The 20,598-nt window shown below is 59.7% G+C and overlaps 3 protein-coding genes across 9 annotated transcripts in view; 2 read left to right on the top strand and 1 right to left on the bottom strand.

Moving 5' to 3' along the window:
* The first annotated feature begins 781 nt into the window (after positions 1-781).
* On the top strand, positions 782-3,021 carry SMIM3 (small integral membrane protein 3). Of its 3 annotated transcripts, XM_051794390.1 has the most exons (4): positions 782-890; positions 1,184-1,271; positions 1,991-2,172; positions 2,520-3,021. In XM_051794390.1, the coding sequence occupies exons 1-3, from the start codon at positions 797-799 to the stop codon at positions 2,169-2,171; spliced, it is 363 nt and encodes a 120-aa protein (XP_051650350.1). In that variant the 5' UTR covers positions 782-796; the 3' UTR covers position 2,172; positions 2,520-3,021. The 3 variants fall into 3 exon arrangements, with proteins under 3 accessions (XP_051650350.1, XP_051650352.1, XP_051650351.1); XM_051794392.1 differs by having other exon boundaries at positions 830-1,271; XM_051794391.1 differs by lacking the exons at positions 782-890; positions 1,184-1,271 and adding an exon at positions 1,409-1,694.
* Positions 3,022-7,852: 4,831 nt separating this feature from the next.
* On the top strand, positions 7,853-10,594 carry GPX3 (glutathione peroxidase 3). Of its 2 annotated transcripts, XM_051794388.1 has the most exons (6): positions 7,853-8,047; positions 8,981-9,134; positions 9,347-9,464; positions 9,681-9,780; positions 9,871-10,091; positions 10,325-10,594. In XM_051794388.1, the coding sequence occupies exons 1-5, from the start codon at positions 7,961-7,963 to the stop codon at positions 10,084-10,086; spliced, it is 675 nt and encodes a 224-aa protein (XP_051650348.1). In that variant the 5' UTR covers positions 7,853-7,960; the 3' UTR covers positions 10,087-10,091; positions 10,325-10,594. The 2 variants fall into 2 exon arrangements, with proteins under 2 accessions (XP_051650348.1, XP_051650346.1); XM_051794386.1 differs by having other exon boundaries at positions 9,871-10,594.
* A 674-nt stretch (positions 10,595-11,268) lies between these two features.
* Positions 11,269-20,598, bottom strand: part of TNIP1 (TNFAIP3 interacting protein 1) — a 15,647-nt gene continuing 6,317 nt past the window's right edge. For 2 of the 4 annotated variants that reach the window (XM_051794374.1, XM_051794373.1), the window contains exons 2-18: positions 19,367-19,537; positions 18,254-18,376; positions 17,877-17,959; positions 17,594-17,662; positions 15,666-15,857; positions 15,389-15,483; positions 15,230-15,311; positions 14,904-14,996; positions 14,622-14,687; positions 14,336-14,467; positions 14,122-14,250; positions 13,702-13,818; positions 13,269-13,394; positions 12,834-12,914; positions 12,504-12,698; positions 12,152-12,242; positions 11,269-11,797 (exon numbers count right to left, since the gene is read on the bottom strand). In XM_051794374.1, the coding sequence (XP_051650334.1) occupies positions 11,772-11,797; positions 12,152-12,242; positions 12,504-12,698; positions 12,834-12,914; positions 13,269-13,394; positions 13,702-13,818; positions 14,122-14,250; positions 14,336-14,467; positions 14,622-14,687; positions 14,904-14,996; positions 15,230-15,311; positions 15,389-15,483; positions 15,666-15,857; positions 17,594-17,662; positions 17,877-17,959; positions 18,254-18,376; positions 19,367-19,499 (1,833 nt within the window). In that variant the 5' untranslated portion in view covers positions 19,500-19,537 and the 3' untranslated portion in view covers positions 11,269-11,771. The remainder of the gene's footprint in view (positions 11,798-12,151; positions 12,243-12,503; positions 12,699-12,833; positions 12,915-13,268; positions 13,395-13,701; positions 13,819-14,121; positions 14,251-14,335; positions 14,468-14,621; positions 14,688-14,903; positions 14,997-15,229; positions 15,312-15,388; positions 15,484-15,665; positions 15,858-17,593; positions 17,663-17,876; positions 17,960-18,253; positions 18,377-19,366; positions 19,538-20,598) is intronic. The other 2 variants (XM_051794375.1, XM_051794376.1) reach the window with 2 other exon arrangements.

The following is a 20,598-nucleotide window of genomic DNA, read 5'->3' as shown; positions in this document are numbered from 1 at the left end:
GGTCTTTCCAGAGCCTTCTGTTCTCCAAGTGAACACCCCCAGCTCTCCCAGCCTGTCTCCAGGGCAGAGGGGCTCCAGCCCATGGAGCATCTTTGCGGCCGCCTCTGAACTCACTCCAGCAGCTCCACATCCTTCCTATGCTGGGGCCCCCAGAGCTGGATGCAGTGCTGAATATTCCACATCCCAAAGGTGGTTTCTCTTCAGTCTCATGGCTGCTAAGACGGGGTCCTGACAAGAACAAACATTCCCATGTCGTGGGATCAGCAGGAAAGCGTGAAGTCTGTGGATGCTGTGCTGTGTGGGCAGAGCTTCCATCAGCAAACCACCCCCAGTTTGCTCTTGGATACCCCGACCAAGCACCAGTCGCAGCCTGGACTGTGGCATGGATCCCTCATTCCCACCCCTGTGTTCATCCCTGCACAGCACCTGGAGTCAGTCCCTGCCCTCTGCCCACCACTGGCAGCTCCAGAGGAAACCCCTGTCCATGAGGATCTGCCACAGCTCGAGATAAAAACCCCACGTGCTCTTTATCCAACAGCAGCAGCTGGGAAGGCAGGGAGGAGGCTCTCTGACTGTGCTGTGGGCCCGGGAAGGTGCCTGAAGGCCAGGGGGGTCTGAGAGCATGTGGGTAGGGGGTTTCCACCACTGGGAATCCAGCAGGTTTCCCTGGGAAGAAGCAGGAGTGAAGGATGCAGTGCATAGGTCCCACTGTGTGTGACACTGAGCTGGTGTCCCAGCAGGAAAATCAGAGCATCCCACCTCTGCTTTCGCCATTCGGCATCACGGATGGAGCGGAATGTTCCAGTGGGCAGTGGAAACGCTGTTCCCTGTCTCTGTAAATCACCCTGCCCGGATCCCTGGGGAGCGCCTCCCCCGGGCCTCGGGGGCAGGTGAGACCTGTGAGCCCTGCTGTGGCAGGAGCAGGATGGGGCAGGGGAGAACCCTTTGTTAAGGGCTAAGAAGTTAAATGTTCCCACGGTGCCGACCTGACACCTTCGGGTTCGGCTCCAGATGGTCTCCCCCGGTGGGACTCCGTCCTGGCTGGGATGAGGTGGAATGTGACCTTGCTTTAGCCTGGTGAGAAAAAATGTCCTGACTGCCCTCCCCTCCCTTCTCCTTCCTTTTTTTCCTTCCCCTTCCCCTTCCCCTTCCCTGCCGCCCCGCGCGGGCCGGGCGGGGCCAGGCGGAGTCTTCCTCCCCCGACGGGATCCGCAGCTGCCGTCGCTTCTCGCCGGAGCCGGAGCCCGAGTCGGAGCCGGGCAGCGCCGCAGGTAAGGGGATGCGGGTAGGTAGGATGGGCAGGGCATGCAGGGGGCAGGCAGGGCAGGGAGGAGAGGCAGGGCATCGGCAGGGCAAGTAGGACGGGCAGGGCAAGGGCAGGGCGGGCAGGGCACAGGCAGGGCACAGGCAGGACAGGCAGGGCACAGGCAGGACAGGCAGGGCACAGGCAGCTGACGCCTCTTCTCCACGGCATCGTGTCCCCCACCCCCAGGGTACAGGAGCAGGACGGGGGCGCAGCCGCGGTCCCTGTGGAGGGGGTTCCCCGCTCTCTGGCCCCTCCGCCCCATTGAGCTGTTAACTCCGTGACCCAGCACGGAGTACAGGTGTGGGGACACACACAGAGGAGGCTCCCCAGGAGGGAGGGGGGCTCTGGCTGACCTGACCCCACCATTTCCCCACGCGATGACCCACCGGTGAGTGACCAGCGGGATGCCCTGTTATGGTTTTGCTTTTTCAGCTCCTTTAACAACGGTAGCAATTAATACGGAAGTTTTTCTCTAGGCTTTCATCCAGTGCTTTCAAAGCACGCTGTAAATCCTGGGGCTAATTGAAGGAGCCTTTACCAAAGGCTCTCAGAGGAGCCCAAGGTGAAAGCAGGACCTGGCCACAGCTTGGAGAGAGCAGCGGGTTGCTCAGAGCAGCGCAGGGGTTCTGGCTGTGGGAGGGATGGAGGGGGCTGCCCCATCACCCCCCTGCCTCTCCCTTGCAGGATGGACCTCCTGGAACTCACAGGTCCTGCCACCCTTCCCAAGCACATCCTGGACGTCTGGGTCATCGTCTTGATCATCCTGGCCACCATCCTGGTGATGACGGCGCTGGTGCTCTGCCCGGCCACTGCCGTCATCATCTACCGCGTGCGAACTCACCCCACGCGCAACGGCATCGTGTGAGGTGTGGGCACTGGGGCACGGCCGGGCAGGGGGCTGCGGCCATGGGACCCTGTGCCAGGGACCCCGCAGAGCCCAGTGGGGCACCCTGAGAGCTGGAGAGACAGGCAGGAGCCGGGGTGGGCCAGCACTCGGATGCCTGCCCCTGTGCTGGCACCAGGCTCTCGCTGGGTGAACTCACTGCCTCCTGTTGCCCACCGAGCTCACGGGGACCACGGGGGAGGTGGCAGCACAGGCGGCAGCGGGAGAGCAGAATGGATGACTTTGTGGATGTGTCCAGCTAGAAACAACTTGCTGCCATGAGGCAGGAAGGCTAGTCTTGCCTTCACTGGTGTTCCCATCTCCTTCCAGGCAAGCAGCAAGGAGTGGAAATGTCCGACAAAGTTATTTCTTCTTTGGAGTCCCAGCTCTCAGGGTGTTTGGAAAAAAGGGTCAAAGCAAGATGGATGTGGCTTCTGGTTGCAAGTTTGAAGGCTTGGCTGAAAGCATCGGTGACAGAGCCCGTCCTGGCTGCACAGCAGACGTGCAGCTGGCACTGGCTTCTCCTCTATCCATTATCTGCTGAAATTGTAGGAAAATCTTATGGGGCTCTTGGTTCCTCTGGGTCTCGCGGGGCAGAGGAGTGTGTGCAGCTCCTGCCAGCCTGTCTGCCTGCACGCTGGCTGTGCTCCCCACTCCCGATAGCGAGAGCCCTCACTGTTCACCCAACACACCGGCCCCACTGGGGGGTCTGTGCACCTCTCACCTGGGCAGGTAAAGTGGGAGAAGCAGCTTTGTGCCCAGTCAGTGGCAGGGGATCATGTAAGTTCTTGCACTGCTCTTTGTTATGAAATAAATGGACTTTTAACCTACACATGAGCATGTCGTGTGGCTCTGTTCACACCACGGGTGGTGTCTGGGTGCCTGTGCACAGGATTTGAGATACTTTGCAGCCTCTCCAGAAGCCCTCTCTGTGCTCCTGCACAGAGACCTGCACTGTTTTGGCTCAAGGTGCTGGGGTTCTGTCTGGCCATGGAGCCTGGAGGCCGCAGCCCTATGCAAGGCACAGTGCCAGCCCAGCCCCACGCTCTGGGAGGGCAAACTTCAATTGGGCAATGGTTGTCAGACAGCAGGAAGGATCCCTCAGGACTTTCTGACAGCGGTGATGGCTGCTTTCCTCCCACTCTGGTGACCAGCATCGCTTTCCCCACACCAGCCTCGTGCCGGGGTCAGTGGGGCAGGAGCAGTCCTGGGGCTGAAACGGTGTCCTGGTGACTCATGGCAGGAGAGGTCTCAAGTAACAGGATGAGTCAGGGATGTGGGGAAACACTACGGTGGTGCTGGTGGGAATTGTTCAAATCCCATTTTCTCTGCTGGAAAGAGCAAACAGCCCTGCAGTGTTCAAATCCTGTCTCATCTTGTGTGGCTTGATCCATGGCAGCTGGCATCTGATATGGGTTGGGGCTAGAGGGGCAGGCGATTCCCGGGGAAGTAGGACCTTGGGCAAACACCTCCCACCCCAGGAAGGGAGCCCAGCACAGACCCCTGTGAGCAGAGGAAATGCCTGTGCTGCAGCCACGGGCTGTGGTTGTGCCGGGAGGAAAGGGACGTGTATTCCTTGCCCAGCCCAGAAACAAATTTCTGTTTTGAGCTGTTGACTCTCCCTTTCCCTCTCAAGTTGCAGAATTTGAGGCAAATAACCAGAGTTATTTTCCTGTTGTTCCTCCTCTCTCCCTCCCGTGCTGGCACGGTGCGGCAGCAGCTGGAAGACATTACGGACGTGCAGGGTGGGAACAGCCCCAGCTCTGCTTCCCCCCCACCACCGTGCCCCACCCCAGCATTGCTTCCCTGGGGACACTGTGGGGATGGCCAGCGGCATCTGGCACCAGGAACGTGAGCTGAGCAGCTTCGCTATGAGAGGAATAGGGAAGAAGCCACAAACATTGGAATGGTTTGAGAAGGAAGCCTGGTTTGGAGTAAAACACGAGGGAAAGCATGAAACACCTCCCCCCCCCTCCCCGTCCATGTAACCATGCCCGGTGCCTGCTCCCACCTCCGTGTGCCCCTTGGAGCAGCCAAGGGATGTGAGAGGTTTCCTTTCATGGTATGAGTTTTCTGGAAAGTTTCAAGTCCGTGGCAAACATTTCCAGGAAAGGCCTTGGAAAGAGGGGTTTGCCTGTAACAACAACAAACACGAAGTGAAATGGCAGCTGGGGGAAAGCAGGGAGAAGCCAGGACATTTTTTAAATGGAGATAGGGGAGAATGGATATAGACTGAATTTCCAACACATTTGAGTTGGAAATTCCTCCTCCAGGATGGAGTAAGATAAGCAAATCCTTCTGCAGCCCTGGCTTCAGTGCCTGAACAGTGCTGGAGCTCAGAGGCAGTGTTTATGTGGTTTTTTGCCAAGAAAAAAGCCTTTTCCTGCCTTTTGAGAAGCAGACACTGTGGCAAGCAGGCACGATGCAGGCACTGAGGTGATTCAGCACCCACTGGGATACTTTCCTAGAGGTACTGGAGTGTGGCAGGAGCTGGCTGCTGGCTCATGGGGGCTGCTGCTGGGGGACGAGGATGGGGTAACCCTGGCAGGGAGCAGGGGATGGGGGATTTTGGCTCTCACCTTGCCTTTGGACAGTCCCCCTTTGCAGTGGGAAGGGGGGGAAATTGAGTCAGTGGCATTTCTGCAGGGGGACAAATCTTACCCTGGAAGAGGAAGGGATGGCAATGGGGAGGGGGCAGCAACCGGACCAAAGCCTGGGGGGCTGCGAGAGCACTCAGGGAGGGGGGTCCTTACTCCAAAAGGTGCTGGGCACCATGCCCAGCAGGGAGGCTGCCACAGAACCAGGGCAGCGTGCGGGAGCACATGGGCTGGGGCAGGGTGGCGAGGGCTGGGCGAGCTGCGGGCTGGCAGCGTGTGGAGGCCTCGTGCCCAAAGATCTGGGGCCTCTCGCCTGGCAGAGCTTGTTCTGCTTTTGCCTCCCATTGCACACCTAGAACAAAAGTTCAGAGGCTGCCCTGGGACTGATGCCATGTCAGGCTGCCAAAGGGAAGCTGCACTGCTGTGAGCCAGGGCAGTGCTGCCTGCTGCTGCTCAAGCTCACCGCTACCACCCTGGCACACTGCTGGCCTGTCACTCTATATGGCAGAAACTGCTTGGTCAGTTCTGGGACAAGTTCAGTCAGCAGCAGTACATGGTCCCCACCTCTGCTTTCACGCTTTCTGTGCTCAGCTGTGACCCTGCAGCCTGGCACAAGGTCTCTGCAGCCCCTGGCACGCAGCTCGGGGACAGCCAGGGAGGCTGGTGGCAGCAGCAGTGTGGTGGCCACGGGGCTGGAAGTGCCTGGCCTCTCGCCCCGAACTCCTGCCAAACATCTGCAGCAGGCGGGGGCTGGCTCCTGCCCAGCTCTGGTGGAAAAACAACCAGGGAAGGAGGTTCTTTCGAGGGTCAGCCCGGCCAGCCCGCCTGCCACTGGGGGTGGGGGACCCCAGTCCTGCAGGGTAGAGTGACACACTGCCCTCAGATGGTGTTGCTGGAGCCCCTGGCACCCTCAGCTCTGCCATGCAGCCTGGGCATGGCAAGGCAGAGCATGGTGGGGACACTGGGTGACATACCCAGGCTGCTGTGGAAGCTCAGTGACAGAGAGGGTGTCCATTGGCTGTGGCTCATTAAGTACTCCTCCATCCCCCACCTCCACCAAGGATGATTTGGCACCAGCACCCAAGGAGAGGGGACTTGGAGAAAGAGGTCCCTTATTTTTATTTTGGTTTCAGGAAAACTCAGTTCTGAAGTAGCTCAGCCTTTCCCTGTGCATGGCAGGGATCAGGGACACACGGAAGGGACACAACCACATGGTGCCACCACTGCACAAGCCACACTGTTCCCCCAGCCACCAAGTCCTTATTAACCAGGAGAAAGCCACCAAAGCCCTGTGCAGGCAATTAGGGGACATAACTAGAAGTGGGTGGCTGTTCCCATGGTGGGAGCTAGTGGAGCAGGGAGCACAGCCCCGAACAGCTCCTCAGGTCTGTCCCAGCTCTGTCCCAGGAGGTGGCTCAAGCCCTGGTCAGGCTCAGCAGTGTGAGCTGGCTGGGGAGCAGGGCACTATGCCAGGCTCACATTGGTCCCTGTGGGCTGCAGGATGCAGAGAGGTGCAAGCAGCTTGTTGGCCAGGAGCTGAGCCCCCTGGCCCTGTGGCCCAAAATCTACCCAGAGCCTGGGAGGTGGCTGGGGAGGGTCAAACCCCTAATAATGGCTCCTACAGGTTCCCCGGTTTTGGCAAAGAGCTGCCTCACTCCCCCACATCCATGAGGGTCAACTGGAGCATCCCTGTGGCCAGCCTGGCTGTTGGCACCTTGTGATGGGCTCTGGGCAATCTCCAGGCAGCAGATGAGGATCTTGGGGGTTTGTCTGAACCTGGGGAAACACTCCACACCCCATGCCAGGGCAGGGCTAAGGCACTTCTCCAGTAGCAGTGCAGGTTTAAAGCTTTTGGGAATGCTGCCAGTGGCGGAGGAACCCACAGCTGCCCTACTCCACAGGTTCCCTGGGTGCCTGAAGGATGCACCCCACTCCCAGCCCTCCCACATCATCTGAGGCTGCATTTGGAGCCAGACAATATCAGCCTTTCCAAGGACATGGTGTTCCTTCCGGTGAAAAACATGTATTGGGAGATTGCTCCCAGCCTCCTCTTAACCCACGTCCTCACTCCCCTTCCCTCGTGGCATCTCCAGCAGCTGGCTCGCTGACACCATCGTGGCTCTGCTTTTTTGTAAAGCCAAACCTCCTACTGCCACTCCTGGTCCCCCCAGGGCTCACCCACTGCCACCCCATCCTGCCCTGCATCCCACACCAGCCCCCACCCCAAACCACAGTTTCCTATCCAGTTAATTCTCCCATCAAATGGTTTTGTTGGGGGATTTCAAGGAATTTACACCTCACCAGGGATATTTTCCTTGGAGACAGCCCAGGGTAAACATTTGCGTTCCTTGCCTATGCAAACAGGACCCTGGAAACTCCTGTCCCTGGGGACACCAAGGGCTAAGGGACAGTGGTGCCCTGCCCTTGACCGCAGCAGGGTCAGCGTGGAGCCACAGCCCCCGAGCCCCAGAACAGCCCCCCCCAGGAGGAACCTTCCTCCAGGGCTGCTTCCAACAATACTCTAATTTACTGGGCACCAGGGAGAGAAGCAGGATCAACTTTCCCCAGCTCTGCAGTTGCAACCACTGGGGGACACTCCCCCCCCGACCCCCAGCCCGACCTCCCCGGGATGCTGCTGGGGGTGTTTAGTCCCTGCTCCTGGGGTGCCAGCACCCCACTGGGGGGGAAATGTCACCTTGGCTGGGTGCCCTGCGCAGGACGGGGCACCTCTTCGCCGCGACACTTCTCTCCCCCCCGCGCTCCCTCTGCCCCCCGGCCCCTCTCCATCTCCCATCCCCTCTCTCCCCCCACTCCCCGTCCCCCCGGCACTTCCCCTCCCAACTTGCGGATTTATCTCGGCTCGGATAACTTGTTGCATAAACCCTCTGCACATGCCGCTGCCCCGTGTTCCCGTGGGTGCCCCCGGTCCCTGCCAGGCCGTGGTGCCACCCCCGGGCAGTGTCCGTCTGTGTGTCCGTGTGTCCGTCCCAGAGCCCACACGGTTAACGCGGCCCCGGCCCGGCCCCCCCCGGCCATTGGCTCCCCCGCCGCAGCCCCGCAGCTATTTCTTGGCCGCCGGGCTCGGAGGTGACAGCAGGCGACAGCAGCGCTGGTCCCCGCCGCTGGCCCCGGGCTGTCAGAGGGGTGCCAGCACCCCTCACCCTGCGCCCCACCATGGGGGGCTGCTCCCGCAGCGCCTGGATTTTGCCCCTTTTCTTGGCTGGGCTCGTCCAGCCGGGGTGGAGTGAGCAAAGGGAGAAGGTAAGAGGCGGGGGGCACCCCCACGGGGCCTGTGAGGGGGGTGAAGGGGGGCTGTGTGACACCCTGGGGACCCGCCTGTCCCCAAGGCTCTCTGCAGGGCTCCCCGGGGCAGGAGTGGGGCACGGTCGCCCTATGACACCCCCTCCTCTGACCTCCCCAGGGGAAGACCATGGGGATTTTCTTCCATGCACATCATCCAGGGGGTTCCCCTGTTTTTGGAGGGTGTGGAAGCCGCCGTGTCCCTACAGCCCAGCGGGCAGGGGACAGGGGTGACTGTCACCCCCCCAGCCAGGCTCTCCACCCTGCCCGCTGGGACCCCACAGCCCCACGGAGCATTCACTCCCTGGGCACAGCCCCGGTGACTTCACCTCCTGCCAGCTCCCAAAATAACCCCTCCGTGCACTTGGCTGTGCCTCAGTTCCCTGGTGGGGGACAGGAGATGGGCTCCCCCGAGTTAACCCCTGTGGCCCGCATGCAGGGGCTGCTCCAGCCCTGCCCTTTCCAGTGCCACCCTGATCCCCCTGCACTGCCCCTGCTCCCCAGAGGCGTGGGGAGGTGCTGGGTCCTGCTCACTCGCCCACGGCCCAGGAGACTGGGGCCGACCTCACTGTTTTCCAGCCTCTCCCCTTCCTGCCGCTCCCTGGCCAGTAAACATTCCCCCAGCTGGAGTCGGGCCCGCTGCCCGGGCTTGCACATGTGTGAACACATGTGTGCATCTGCATGAGCAAGCCAGCCTGTCCCATCACTGTGACCTTGGCACGCTGGAGCCTGGCTGCTGCCAGCAGTATTTGGGACAGGGGACAGACACAACGCTGGCAGCTGCACTCACAGCCAGTGCCAGGGCTGGGCCTGCTGCTCTGGTGCCTGTGGGGATGGGGAATGGGGTGGCAGGCAGCCCCCCAGCCTGCTCCCATGGGATGCTCCTCGCCCCAGGTGGATTGCTACAACTCCGTGAATGACACCATCTACAACTATGGGGCCATGACCATCGATGGGGACGAGTTCATCCCCTTTGAGAGGTACAGGGGGAAGATGGTGCTCTTCGTCAATGTGGCCACGTACTGAGGCCTGACCCTGCAATATGTTGGTAAGAGCCCTGCAGGGCACACACACCTCGGGGTCAGGGCAGGCAGCCCAGGAGCGGGTGGTGTCACCTAGGGATGCAGCCTTTGGCACGTCCCTGTGGCCTGTTCTGCTTCAGGGAGCTGGAGGAAGGGATATGTTCCGAGGGAGGTGGGTGCAGGTTTAGGGGTATGCCTGGTCCCCTGCTAACCCACCCCTGGCTCTGCTTGCATGCAGAACTGAATGCACTACAAAATGAGCTGAGAGACCAGGGGCTTGTGGTCCTTGGCTTCCCCTCCAACCAATTTGGGAAGCAGGAACCTGGCCAGAACTCAGAGATCCTCCCTGCTCTGAAGTGAGTACTGTGGTGGGAGCTGTGGTGCACCTCAGCTGTTCTGGGGTCCCCAGCTAGGTGGTGGGTGCATAGGCTGCAGCTCCTGCTGGCTGTGACCTCCCTCCCAGCCTGGGGCTATGGCCCCCAAAACAAGGAGTTTTGGGGTCCCCTCACCACCCCTTGTGCAACATCCAGAGCTGTCCATTGCACAACCTCCTGCCCACTCTCCCCTTGCAGGTATGTCCGACCAGGAGGCGGCTTTGAACCCAATTTCCAGCTCTTCCAGAAGGGGGACGTGAATGGGGCCAAGGAGCAGAAGGTCTTCACCTTCCTGAAGGTGGGTGCCGTGGCAAGGGGGGGTGAGGGGGCAGCACCCAGGTTGGTTTTTGGAGGGGCAAGGCAGTGATGCAATGGCCTTCAATTGCAGAACGCCTGTCCCCCGGTGACAGAGAACTTTGGGAACCCCAACAAACTCTTCTGGGAGCCTCTGCGGATCCATGACATCAAGTGGAACTTCGAGAAGTTCCTGGTGGGGCCTGATGGCGTGCCTGTCATGCGCTGGTACCATCGTGCCAACATCGGGGTTGTGAAGAACGACATCGTGGCCTACCTGAGGCAGCGGCAGGAGAAGCAGTACAAGTAGAGCTGGTATGAGGACTGGCATCCCCCCTGGCTGCTTCCCCATCCATTCCTTCCCAGGATGTTCCCTGGCAGCCAGAGCTAAATGCTGTCCCCTTCCATTGCTGCCATCTCTGTCACACCCCAGCCAGGATGCTGGGCTGGCCCACCCTGTGTCAGAGACCTCAGCAATGGGAGTGGGACATTTCCAATAACCCCATGTCCCACCTCCACCCCTGGTGGTGACGTCTCCTGGCCTCCAGCTTGCACTCCTCCACCCCACCATCCCAGGCAGTGGGAGGATGCAGGGGCCGGCTGCCCCTGGAGCAGAAGACCACGTCTCCATGAAGGCTCAGCCCGAAAGCCCCCAGTGTGGGGTGGGCCTGGCCTGATCCTGCCAAGCATGGAGCAGCTCTTCAGTGCATTCAAGCTGCCCGTGGTTCTGGTGCACAGACGTGCTGCTCTCCCAGTCAGGGGCAGCTGATCCCTCGCCCCCCACCATAGAAACACCAAATAAAGGCTCTGCAAACGCACAGCCCCACTCCTTGGCTGGGGTAGAGGGGGAAGAGTGGGGAGGGCACATCAGCCAGCCTGGGGGGAGCAGCTCCTAACTGGAGAAACTCCATTTTTTTTCCCTGGGCAACTGCAAACAAGGATTTGTCATCACAGTCCAGCATTTGAGAAGAGAAAGGGGACAGGATGTAGAGGTGGGCAAAAGGGGCTGCAGGTGGGACCAGGGACAGCCTCCAGTGAGGAGCATGCTGGGCCAGTGCCTCCTGCTGTCACACACGTGACAGCCATGCTTACACAAATAGGGTTGTGTTACACAAAGGGTTGTGTTTGTTTTTTCCCCTCCAGACCTGTTTTCTGGAGCAAGATTTGCTGTGCAATGTGAAAGACTGTCCCCAAGACACTACTGCATGGAGAGGCAGACGGGACAGTCGAGGCCTCCCTGCCCTGGCAGAGGTGGGGGGCAGGAGAGGGAAGGGTGAGGGGCTGAGCTCAGCACCCAGAGGGAGATAGGGGGGCATGGACTTGGGGCAATAGATCCTGGGGGGCCCATGCAAGGGTTGGGGACCCCTTGTACTCACTATGGCCCTGTGACCTAGAGCACCTGGGGACCAGCAGCCCTGGCATCCCTCCCTGTCCCCATGCAGAGGCTGCCCCAGAGGAAGCAGCTTTCGGGATAAAAGCAGAGAGACTCAGCCACACTTCAGTCCTTAAATAAATACAAAGACACCAACCAGGCTCAGGCCGGGCCATGGCTGTGGCCGGCATCTGCCTGTGAGAGTGGGACCTCCCACTGTCGGGAGAGTCCTCGTTGTCACCCGCTCCTCCAGGGGCTGAACCCAAGCCCCTGGACCGGGGCAGCTCCTGGCACGCTCCTGGGAAACGCTGGCTCCTCTTCCCCGAAGACCTGGCTCAGTTCTACAGAGATGCCAGGCCTGACATCTCGGGGGGGAAGGGGAAGGCTGCAGGGGACTGACCCTGCACTGGCCGCCACCACGATGGCCCCTCCAGTCCCTCCTTCATGATTTCTTTGGGGGGATGCTCTGCCGAGCCAATCCAGGTCATGAGTGCAGCCACGTGCACCACATGTCCACACACAGGGATCAGCAGCTGGAGGAAGCTCCTGGATACACACACATGGGCACACACACACACCCTACTCCTCTTCCAGTGGTGTCGGAGCGCGGCCGGTCCTTGGCGTTAGGGCAGTCCAGGACCTGCCTGTTCTGGAACACAAGACAGGGGTGGCAGGGGGTAAGTGCAGCTCTTCATGCCCAGACAAGCCCCACAGGAGGGATGGCAGCCATGGCACAGCTGCTATTCCCAAGCACCAACTGCCACAATCCCGTGAGCTTTTGGGGCTCAGCCCAACTTCAGGTGCTGTGGGGATGCTGCCGGGGATGCACCAGGGACCAACCCCATGGCATAATCACCCCCTCAGCTGATGAGAGGGGGACTGAGGGGAAATGGGCACTGCCTGGAAAGATAAGCCCCCATCCCTCCCCCAAGTCTTCAGCCAAGCACCCAGGGGTTCAAGGTGAAGGACAGGGGCACCCCCACACCAGGGGTTTGAGCCTTACCCAAGTCCTTGGGGACTGGTTTCACCCCAGCCACTGCTTGGGCGTTCTGGCTGCGAACCATGGCACAGGGTGGGCGCCAAGGGTACTCGGGCTGTGGGAGGAGATGGAACAGAAACAGTGAATTACCAGGCATGTGAATCATGAGGCTGCACTCCCTGATTGATTGCCAGGGTGTGAGGAGGAGGAGAAGGAGGAAAGGAGCTGAGCAGTCAGATGCCAACAGGACACATGTGCTCAGCTCCCTGCTCTGTGACTCAGGGGCCCTAGAGGAGCTGCTCATTCAGCAGCGAGCCCCAGACCCACTCACATGGCCCCTCTGCTCCCCCTCGTGCTGGCACAGGTAGACGCTCACCGGGGGAAAATGCTGGAAGTTCTGTCCCGGCGTGTGCTCGCCCGGCATGGCTGGCGGGTATCGGACCTGCTGCCACTCATCGAAGCCGTGGTACATGGGGTGAGCCATGGGGGGACTGTACTGGTACTGGTACATGGGGCAGGAAGGGCCCAGCGGCCCTGGCACTGGCTCGGGGTGCAGTCTCTCTCCAGAAGCCTGTGAGGAGCCAGGATAGATGATGCAGAGATCCTGAGGGCAGTCCACCACCACCACCACCATCACCTGGCTCAGAGGTGCCAGGCCTGTAGCCCCCACTCCCTTTGCCTAAGAAGGGTTTCTTCCCATCCCCACCTGTTTGTGCTGTTTCAGCAGCTTCTTCAACTTCTCCTTCTCCTCCTTCTCCCTCTGGCAGTCGTCTTTGGAGGCTCGCAGCTGGGAGAAAGGAGAGTTAGTGCACAGCTAACCCTGCCACCCCCATGTCTCTGTGATGAGTGAAAGGAGATGCTCTGGCAGTGACACCCAGCAGAAAAACCACCCCTCTGCTCTCCTGTCCTCCCTCAGCCCCTACTCTTAGGTGCTCTTAGGTACAGGGGACTGTGACACTGGGGACAAGAACCTCTGACATACCCAGGGCAGACACAGGGCTTCCAGAGTGCGGCTGTGACACCCAGCCCCTGCTCTGAGGTGGGCATGGGGGCTGTGGCACTGGGGTTGAGCACTTCCAACACACACAGGGATTACATGGGGCTCCTGGAAATGCTGCTGGTGGCAGCCAGCACTAATCACCTGGTTGTTGGAGAGGACCAACTGCTTCTGCAGCTTTTCCAGCTGCTGCTTCAGCTCTTCCTTCTCCTCATTCATCCTCTCTCTGTCACTCCGCTCCCGTTGGAAGTCTTCCTCAAAAATTTTCACCTGGCAAGAGGGAGGAATGTGTGTGCACCAGGCTGAGGGCAGACACCTCCCCAAAGCACCCCTGTGACTGACTTGCCATCCTTGACCCCATCAGCTACGCCAAGCCCCAGGTACATGGGCTGTCACAATGGCCCATGGCTGTGGTCCTTCCAGCTGAATGCCTGGAAGATGCTGAGCTCGGTCCCCAATCCCCACCACCACAGCACTGACACCCACCCAGCTGCTAGGCAGCTCTGGGCTCTTTGCTGGGAAGATCCAGGACATGTAGCTCCTTCCCTGCCTCCAGTGGCTCTGTGTCCTGCCCTACCTGCTGCTTGAGTAGCTCGTTCTGGGTCAGTAGCTCCTGCTGTGGCAGCTTCCCTGCTGGCTCCATGGCAAAGATGGGTGGTGGAGAGGCCTGGACATTCAGGGCCTCTTCTAGTGCCTAGGAGGAAGGGAAGGGAGCAGGGTCAGAGCAAGGTGCAGTGCCCAGGATGTCTCTGGAGTACCATGGGCATGTGCCCAGCATGGGAAGTGGGTATAACTGGGCAGGGGCATGAGGGACAACAGACCCTCCTTGAAACCCCTTTCCTGGGAGCCCAGAGGGGCCCAGGGTGAGCCTCATCTGGCACAAGCCTCTGCCTGGGCAAGAGTGGTTTGATCAGGGTCAGTTTGGGATTTGAGAGAGGTGAAGAGACCAGAGAACATAAAAGACATTTTGCAGTGAGGGGTTGTGCCCTGCACCCACCTTGTTTAGCCTCTGGATCTCCTTTTCCTGGTATTCCCGCTGCCTGGTGACCGGAGCCAGCTGCTCCTGCAAGAACCGCATCCTCTGCTGCAGGTCTCTCACCTCCATGGACAGCCTCTCCTTCTCTGCCTGCAGGACCGGGCATGGGAGGGAGATCAGCCAGCTCAGGGTAATAGGGCTGTCAGCTCCCTGTCACTCTTCCCAAGGGACTCACCTCTTCTGTTTCAATGCGGGACTTGGCCAGGAGCAGCTTGCGGTCAAAATCCCGTTGCTTTTGCTCCCGCTCCGCCTCCAGCTCGGTCAGTGCCCTGCGGGCCTCGGCCAGCTCCTGGTGCAGGTCCGTGACCTGCCAGGGGAGAGTGGGGATGTTGGCCTGGAAGGACCCACAGTGGGGGGAAAGGGGGCGCAGGCAGCCCCCAAATATTCCCCTGCGCCCTGTTTCCTCTGAGTCCTCCCACCCAGCACCCAGCAGAGATGTGGTCCCCGAGCACCAGCCCTACCTTCTGCTCGTACTTCTGCTTCATGGCGCGGAAATGCTGATCCCACTGTTTATTGACCTCCAGCAGCTGCAGGGAGAGAGGGATGGCTGAACAGGAGCCCAAACCCTGCTCCAAGCCAGCTGTGACAGTCCCCAGCAGAATCCTGTGATGAAAGCACCTCGGGGACCAGCTGGATGGAGATCTCAGCTCCAGCAGTGCTTCCCTGTGGCTCTGCAGCCCTGCCCCAGTCTCTTGGTGCCATCCCATCCCAGCCCTGTGCCTCCCTCCCAGCCTGGTCCTCACCTCCCTGCGCTGGTGCTCCAGGATCTTCACCTTCTTTTCCTTGGCTTCCAGCTCTTCTCTGCCCGGCGCCTTCTCCACCATGGCCCCGCTCTGCTGGACGCGCACGGGGGGACCCTCAGGGCTTTTGTGGAGGCTGCCCAAGGCCGGCTAAACTCGAGCCAGTTCCCCTCCCACGGCCTCTCCCATCCCCTTGAGACCCTGAGAAGTCTTGCTAGTCATACTGGGACGAACTGGGGGCTTGAGTAAGACGAGGCCACCTTTGCTGATGTGTCAGCGGGCTCCCTGCCTCCTTCCCAGCCCTCTCCAAGGCGATGCTGCCTCCTCACCTGCTGCTGCTCGGCAGCTTCCCTCTTCCCACTGTCCTGGCTGCTCAGTGTCACCATCCTCCGGAGCTCCTGGTTCTCACACCTGCAGGCAGAGAGGATGGGTAAGTGGGAAGAAGCTCCCAGGGCAGCCCTGTCCCCCTCCACACCACCCACCCTCACCTGAGCTTTTCCAGAGCCTGGTTTCTCTGCTCCAGGTCCCGCTCCAGCTTGGTGCGCAGTTCCTTGTTCTCACTGTGCAGCGTCTCACACAGAGTCTGGAGGGTGAACACTGGCAGCATGAGGATGTGGCCAGCCCCAGGAGCCTGCTGGGCCACCCGCCTCCCGCCAAACCCGGGCATGAAGGTGGGTGTCCACCTCAGGGTGGACAGGAGGGGATTGGCGGGAAAAAACAAAAGCGGGAAAACCCCCATGAAGAGCCAGGCCAGCCCTTGCTCACCTGCAGGAACGACGTTCTCTGCTCGTTCTTGTGCACCTTGGAGGCCAAGCGCTTGAGCTCGGAGGCCATGTAGCCCATGCGCACGAAGACCTGGTCCTTGCTGGCCTCCTTGGCGCAGCCGCTCAGCGTGTTCTCCAGCTGCTGCAGCTGGGGCAGCAGGTTGGCATCCTCGTTCAGGGGCTGCTCCAAGTCCTGGGAATGGGATGAAGTGCAGTCAGACCAGATTAAGGAACACTGCAAAGTTCCCTCCTGGGGCAAAAGTCATCCTCACCTCCCACCCTGGGCTGTGCTGGGCAGCTGGACCTGCAATAAGCCTTCAGTATGCTGAAAAACTGCCAGCTTTGTAAGGGTCTGATTCCCAGCTGCTGGACATGGGACACCAAGACCCCAAGTGCAGGGAGGACATTAGGGCAGCAGCTTTCCCAGGCCATGGATTTCCTGTGCCCCTTGGTAGTCTGAGCAGACCACACACTCTTGATTCGCTGATAGCAACAGCGGCATCTCCACCCCTGCTCTCTTCTCCACCTGAGGTCTCCCCATCAGCACCAAGACTAGAAATCCCAGCTCTTGAGACTGTCCTCTCCCTGTATGCCCTGGGCTGTGCTGGAAAAGGTGGTCTTACCCAATCCCCATTTTCTCCTTCCTCCTGTTCTCCCTCGGTGCTCCCCTGCTGCTGTGGCACATCAGGCAACATGAACCTGAGCTCTTTGGCAATTGGCAGCCAAGAGGGTGATGCACGGGATTTAAACAGTAGCTGGGAAAGCCCAGATCAGGGTGCACCCATCAGTGCCAGGGCGTACCCCTGCCCACGCATGGGGGGTGTCCCCAAGAGGTTTGTGCTCCCCTGGTGTGGCTGGTTAACTCCTCCATTGCCTGGGAGACACTGTCAGCACAACAGAGCCCAGTTGGCACACACAGCACTGCTGGGAGGAGGTGAGGATGCGCTGCCACACCTTTGCCTGCTCTGCTCCTGGCCCTGCTGACTCACCTGCTGCCTGTGGGAATGCCCTGGGTGGCACCATACGGGGCCAGGAGCTCAGTGTGTCCCCAGCACCCTGACCCTGGGGTTTACAGCCCTGAAACAGCCATGGGAGGGTGTGTGTGGAGTATAGCATGGCCAGCTCTTCCCGCCCGTACTGGCTGGCAAGGGGAAGCAGTGAGGACCCAAGCCCAGCTGGAGTGCTGGGAAGGCCACCTGTGAGCACAGGACTAGGACTTGGCTCAAGCACTGGAATCTGATTGCCAGGCAGATGCCATCACATTCTCCATCACCCCATGGCTGTACCCCAGGAGTGTCCAATGAGACTCAACCCCTCCTAGGGCCTCTCTGGCCAATGTGAACAGGGATGTTCAATGAGAGCACAATCTCGTACTGGTACCATGTGGTGCAAGCTGATGTTCATCCCTCCTGGGCTCCCCATCCCTCCTCCTCTCCCTTCCAGCACACACAAAAAGCCAGAGTGGGACAGGACAGGGCAGTGACAACCAGAGGGGGACATTCAGGTGGCAGCAAATGGAGCACACAGAGATGCCCTGGCTAGAGCACACTCTGTCAGCAATGATGGGGCTTGGAGACCCAATGCTCCCATCTGGTGTGGGTATCAGGTGAACATCCAAGCATCACTGGGTTGTCACAGCCCTTCCTGCCACTGTTGTGTGACATCTGCAGACACCAGGGCCCCATCTGTCTGGGGCTGCTTCACTGGCCCTGTGCCCAGGCAGTCCAGTCAGGCCACTTGTTCTTGGGCACTCCTGTCAAGTTTATCCCTCCTTTGTGGTTTCCCTAAGGGCTGCCTTGACATGGGTCTGTCAGCCCTGCCTGTGCCTGCTGGGGCACAGTGCTGCCTGCCTGCACACCCCCAAACCCCTGGCACTACCACACCGACTGGCTCGGCTCCCCAAGTCCCACAGGCACCAGGGGCACTCACCGCTCTCCTGCTCTCCTGGGGAAACCCCTGTGCTTCGACAGTGACGACCTCGAACTCCGAGGAGGATCCCTGCAAGAGGAGGCAGTCAGGTCAGGGCTCCCTGGGGAATGGCAGCCCAGGATATCCACCACGAGAAGACCATCAGGAGTACAGCAGAGAAGCTGACTGTTTCAGGTTTATCCCTGTTTCTAGAGGCTAAAGGCTGCCTCCTTTTGCTTTAACTAGATGGAGAGTCCCTCCCTCCAGCCATGCCAGCACCAGCTCCCACATTCACCAGACTCACACTTGGAGGTGATTTCCGTACTTCCATGTCCGTCTGGGCGCTGCCCGGGGCTGCCTGTCTGAAGCTGGGATCAGGGCCGACAGCTGCAGAGAAAAGAGAGGATGTAGCCACGAAAGTTTTGGAGAGGAGGGCTTCTCCTCACCTGGGATGCAGACCCCTGCGAGGTCAGGCACCAATGGATGGTTTTTACCCCAGCTATGGAGATGGGACAGAAACCTCCTCCTGGAAGGGAGGATGGCAGTGCTTTGATGCACTCTAGAGATGACAGGGCTGCAAGGGACCTTCATAAAAGTCTCCTGCACACCCTTTCCTTTCCCCCAAGCCCAGGATTCTGAGCCATTGGGTTATTCCTCCCCCATGAGCCTCACATCTCCTACCTCCAGTTTTCACCAAGTCCTCCAAGGAAGATGATGCCATCAACATTTTGTTGTCTTTCACAAGGTCCTCCGCCTTCTGCCGCAGCTTGGATGCCTCGACCTGGGACTCCTCCAGAAGCTCTCCTGTTGTGGGCAACAGCAGAATGCTCAGCCTCCTTCTCCAAGTGTCTGCCCTGCAGCAGCCCCATCCACCAGCACCAAACACCCTATTCGGGTGGAGCAGTGCCCAGAATAGTCCTTCTTCACCCAGAAACAACTTTTCTGGGACAAATCCAATGGCAAAGCTGTATCAGTGGCTCACTGACTTCAGAAATCCCCATGATGACACACAGAGGAGGCAGAAGGGCAGCACCATGTCTCTTAGAGGTCTCTTCCACTTCCCAGAAGAAGTGAATTTAAGCCTCAGTGGTGTCTCAAGGGGTCCAGCCTGCCCACTCTGGGGTTTGTCACCAGCAATGCAATCCTCCCCCTACCCTGGGTGGTTGCTGCCACACCAGCAGAAGCTGGTCACAGGTAAGGGCATGGTGACACAACAGGAATCACGAGGCAGGTGGAAATTTGGCTGCAGAAGCAGGACTTGAAAGGGGAAGCTGGGTCACGAGACCGAAAGCAAAACTGGGGGTGGGGGGAAGGCGGTCAAGGACAAGAAAGGGGGTAGCCCAACTAGGTTGGAGCATTTCCACACTGGCATGTCCCTGCTGGCAGAGAGCACCCAATACCAGGGTCTTTGAGCAGCACCTGGGAAAAGCCTCTGACCCACAAGAGCTTGGAGGAGGTGGGGGTTTTCATCAAAAGCAGAACAGATCCCGGCACCTGTGAACTCCAAGAAGCTGACTTAGCTCCAGTACTTGCCTTTTCTTCCCAGTTATTTATCCCACTGTAAAGCACCATAGAAGTTCAGCAAAACCCTTGTTCCCCCTGCACCTTCATGTGAAAAAGCTCAGGCATCCTGCTCAACCCCCAGGACAGGGAGAGCTTTACTGCTGCCCCAGTGCCAAGACCCACCACTTCTACCAGCACCCTTCTCAACTGAGCAAGAAAACCCCAGGCTTGGTGGGCACAGGCTGGGCTGCCCCAAAGGCAAACCTCATCCCCCTGGCATGCAGCAGTTACCAATAGACTTGATCCCCTGCATCTTCTCCTTCAGCCGGGCGTTCTCCTCCACCAGGCGCTCCAAGGCCGTGGATCCATTCTCCTCTGAGCCCCCACCAGGGTCGTAGATGCGGTAGGGTCCTCTCCCTTCCATGCCTGCTGTTCAGTCACCTATCTCCCAGCCGGGCATCCCTGCAAGGCAGTGGAGCACAGTGTCACCTTCCTCTGGCTCCAGACAGTGCCACACTCCCCTGGTCCCAACCCTGTGGGGGTCTGGGGTGCTGTGCTGGTGAAGGCAGCGCTGCCTCGCTGCTCACCAGCCAGCCAACAAGTGTCCCAGGTAAAGGCACTTCCCCCTCCAGCCCTGATGGGGGTGAACATGTCGGGGTGACTCACGGCCATGAGAAGTGTCACACGAGGAGGCATCACCAGCAGCCCTACTCAGGGCTGGCTCTCACCCTTGCAGGGCATGGGAGTAGCGGAGGAGGTGGCAACCACTGGTTGCTGCATCCCAGGAAGGATGGAGACCCAGCCCAGGAGCATCCACACCATGCCTGGACACTGTCACCAGGACATCCTGCTCAACATATGGTATTTTTGTGGGGCATAAAGTCTTGTTGGTGCTGTTGGGGAGGGGCACCGTCTGCACCTCCAAACACCTTAACCTGCAGCTGTGGGGAAATTTGGGCAGCATTGTGGGGATGAGCCCCAGGAGCCAGGCAGGGACCTGCTCTGCCCTCCGGCTCAGCCGGAAAAACCAGCTGCCAACAGCGTGGCTTCCTGAATCAGGCACAGGGAACAGCCAGGCATGTGCCGGGCTGGGAGCAAAGTCCAAGGAGACGAATCATCTGCAAGCAGCCCGCTATTTGCTTTTCCAGTTCCTTGCACTTGCGGGTGGCCTAAGGCCTCCCCCTTGCTGAGGTCTGGCCTGGGGACAGTTGGGCAGGATCCTGGCTCCAGGTCTCACTCATCTCCTGGGGGGATAAAGCAGCTGTTGTGAATCACAGCACAACTTATCAGAACTGTCCCCCCTGATGCCAGCTCCATAATGTGGAGTAGAACAGCAGCTGAGAAGGTCCCAGTGCCAGCTGGAGCTCAGGTGCTGCCTGGGGGCACAACAGGAGCACCCCAAAGTGCTCTTCCCCCAGCCAAGGCAGCCGGGTGCTGGTGAGCAGGAGGGGGCTGAGGGGACGCATTTTGAAAGGAGAAGGGGGTAGCCCATACCCGAAACTGTCTCAACCTCAGACTAATGC

Source organism: Manacus candei, unplaced genomic scaffold (genome assembly GCF_025592945.1).
Source record: "Manacus candei isolate 608988 ecotype Guabito, Panama unplaced genomic scaffold, ASM2559294v1 h1tg000037l, whole genome shotgun sequence".
Classification (NCBI taxonomy): domain Eukaryota; kingdom Metazoa; phylum Chordata; class Aves; order Passeriformes; family Pipridae; genus Manacus; species Manacus candei.
The sequence above is the reverse complement of the archived record's forward strand: the minus strand, read 5'-3'. Positions and strand labels throughout refer to the sequence as shown.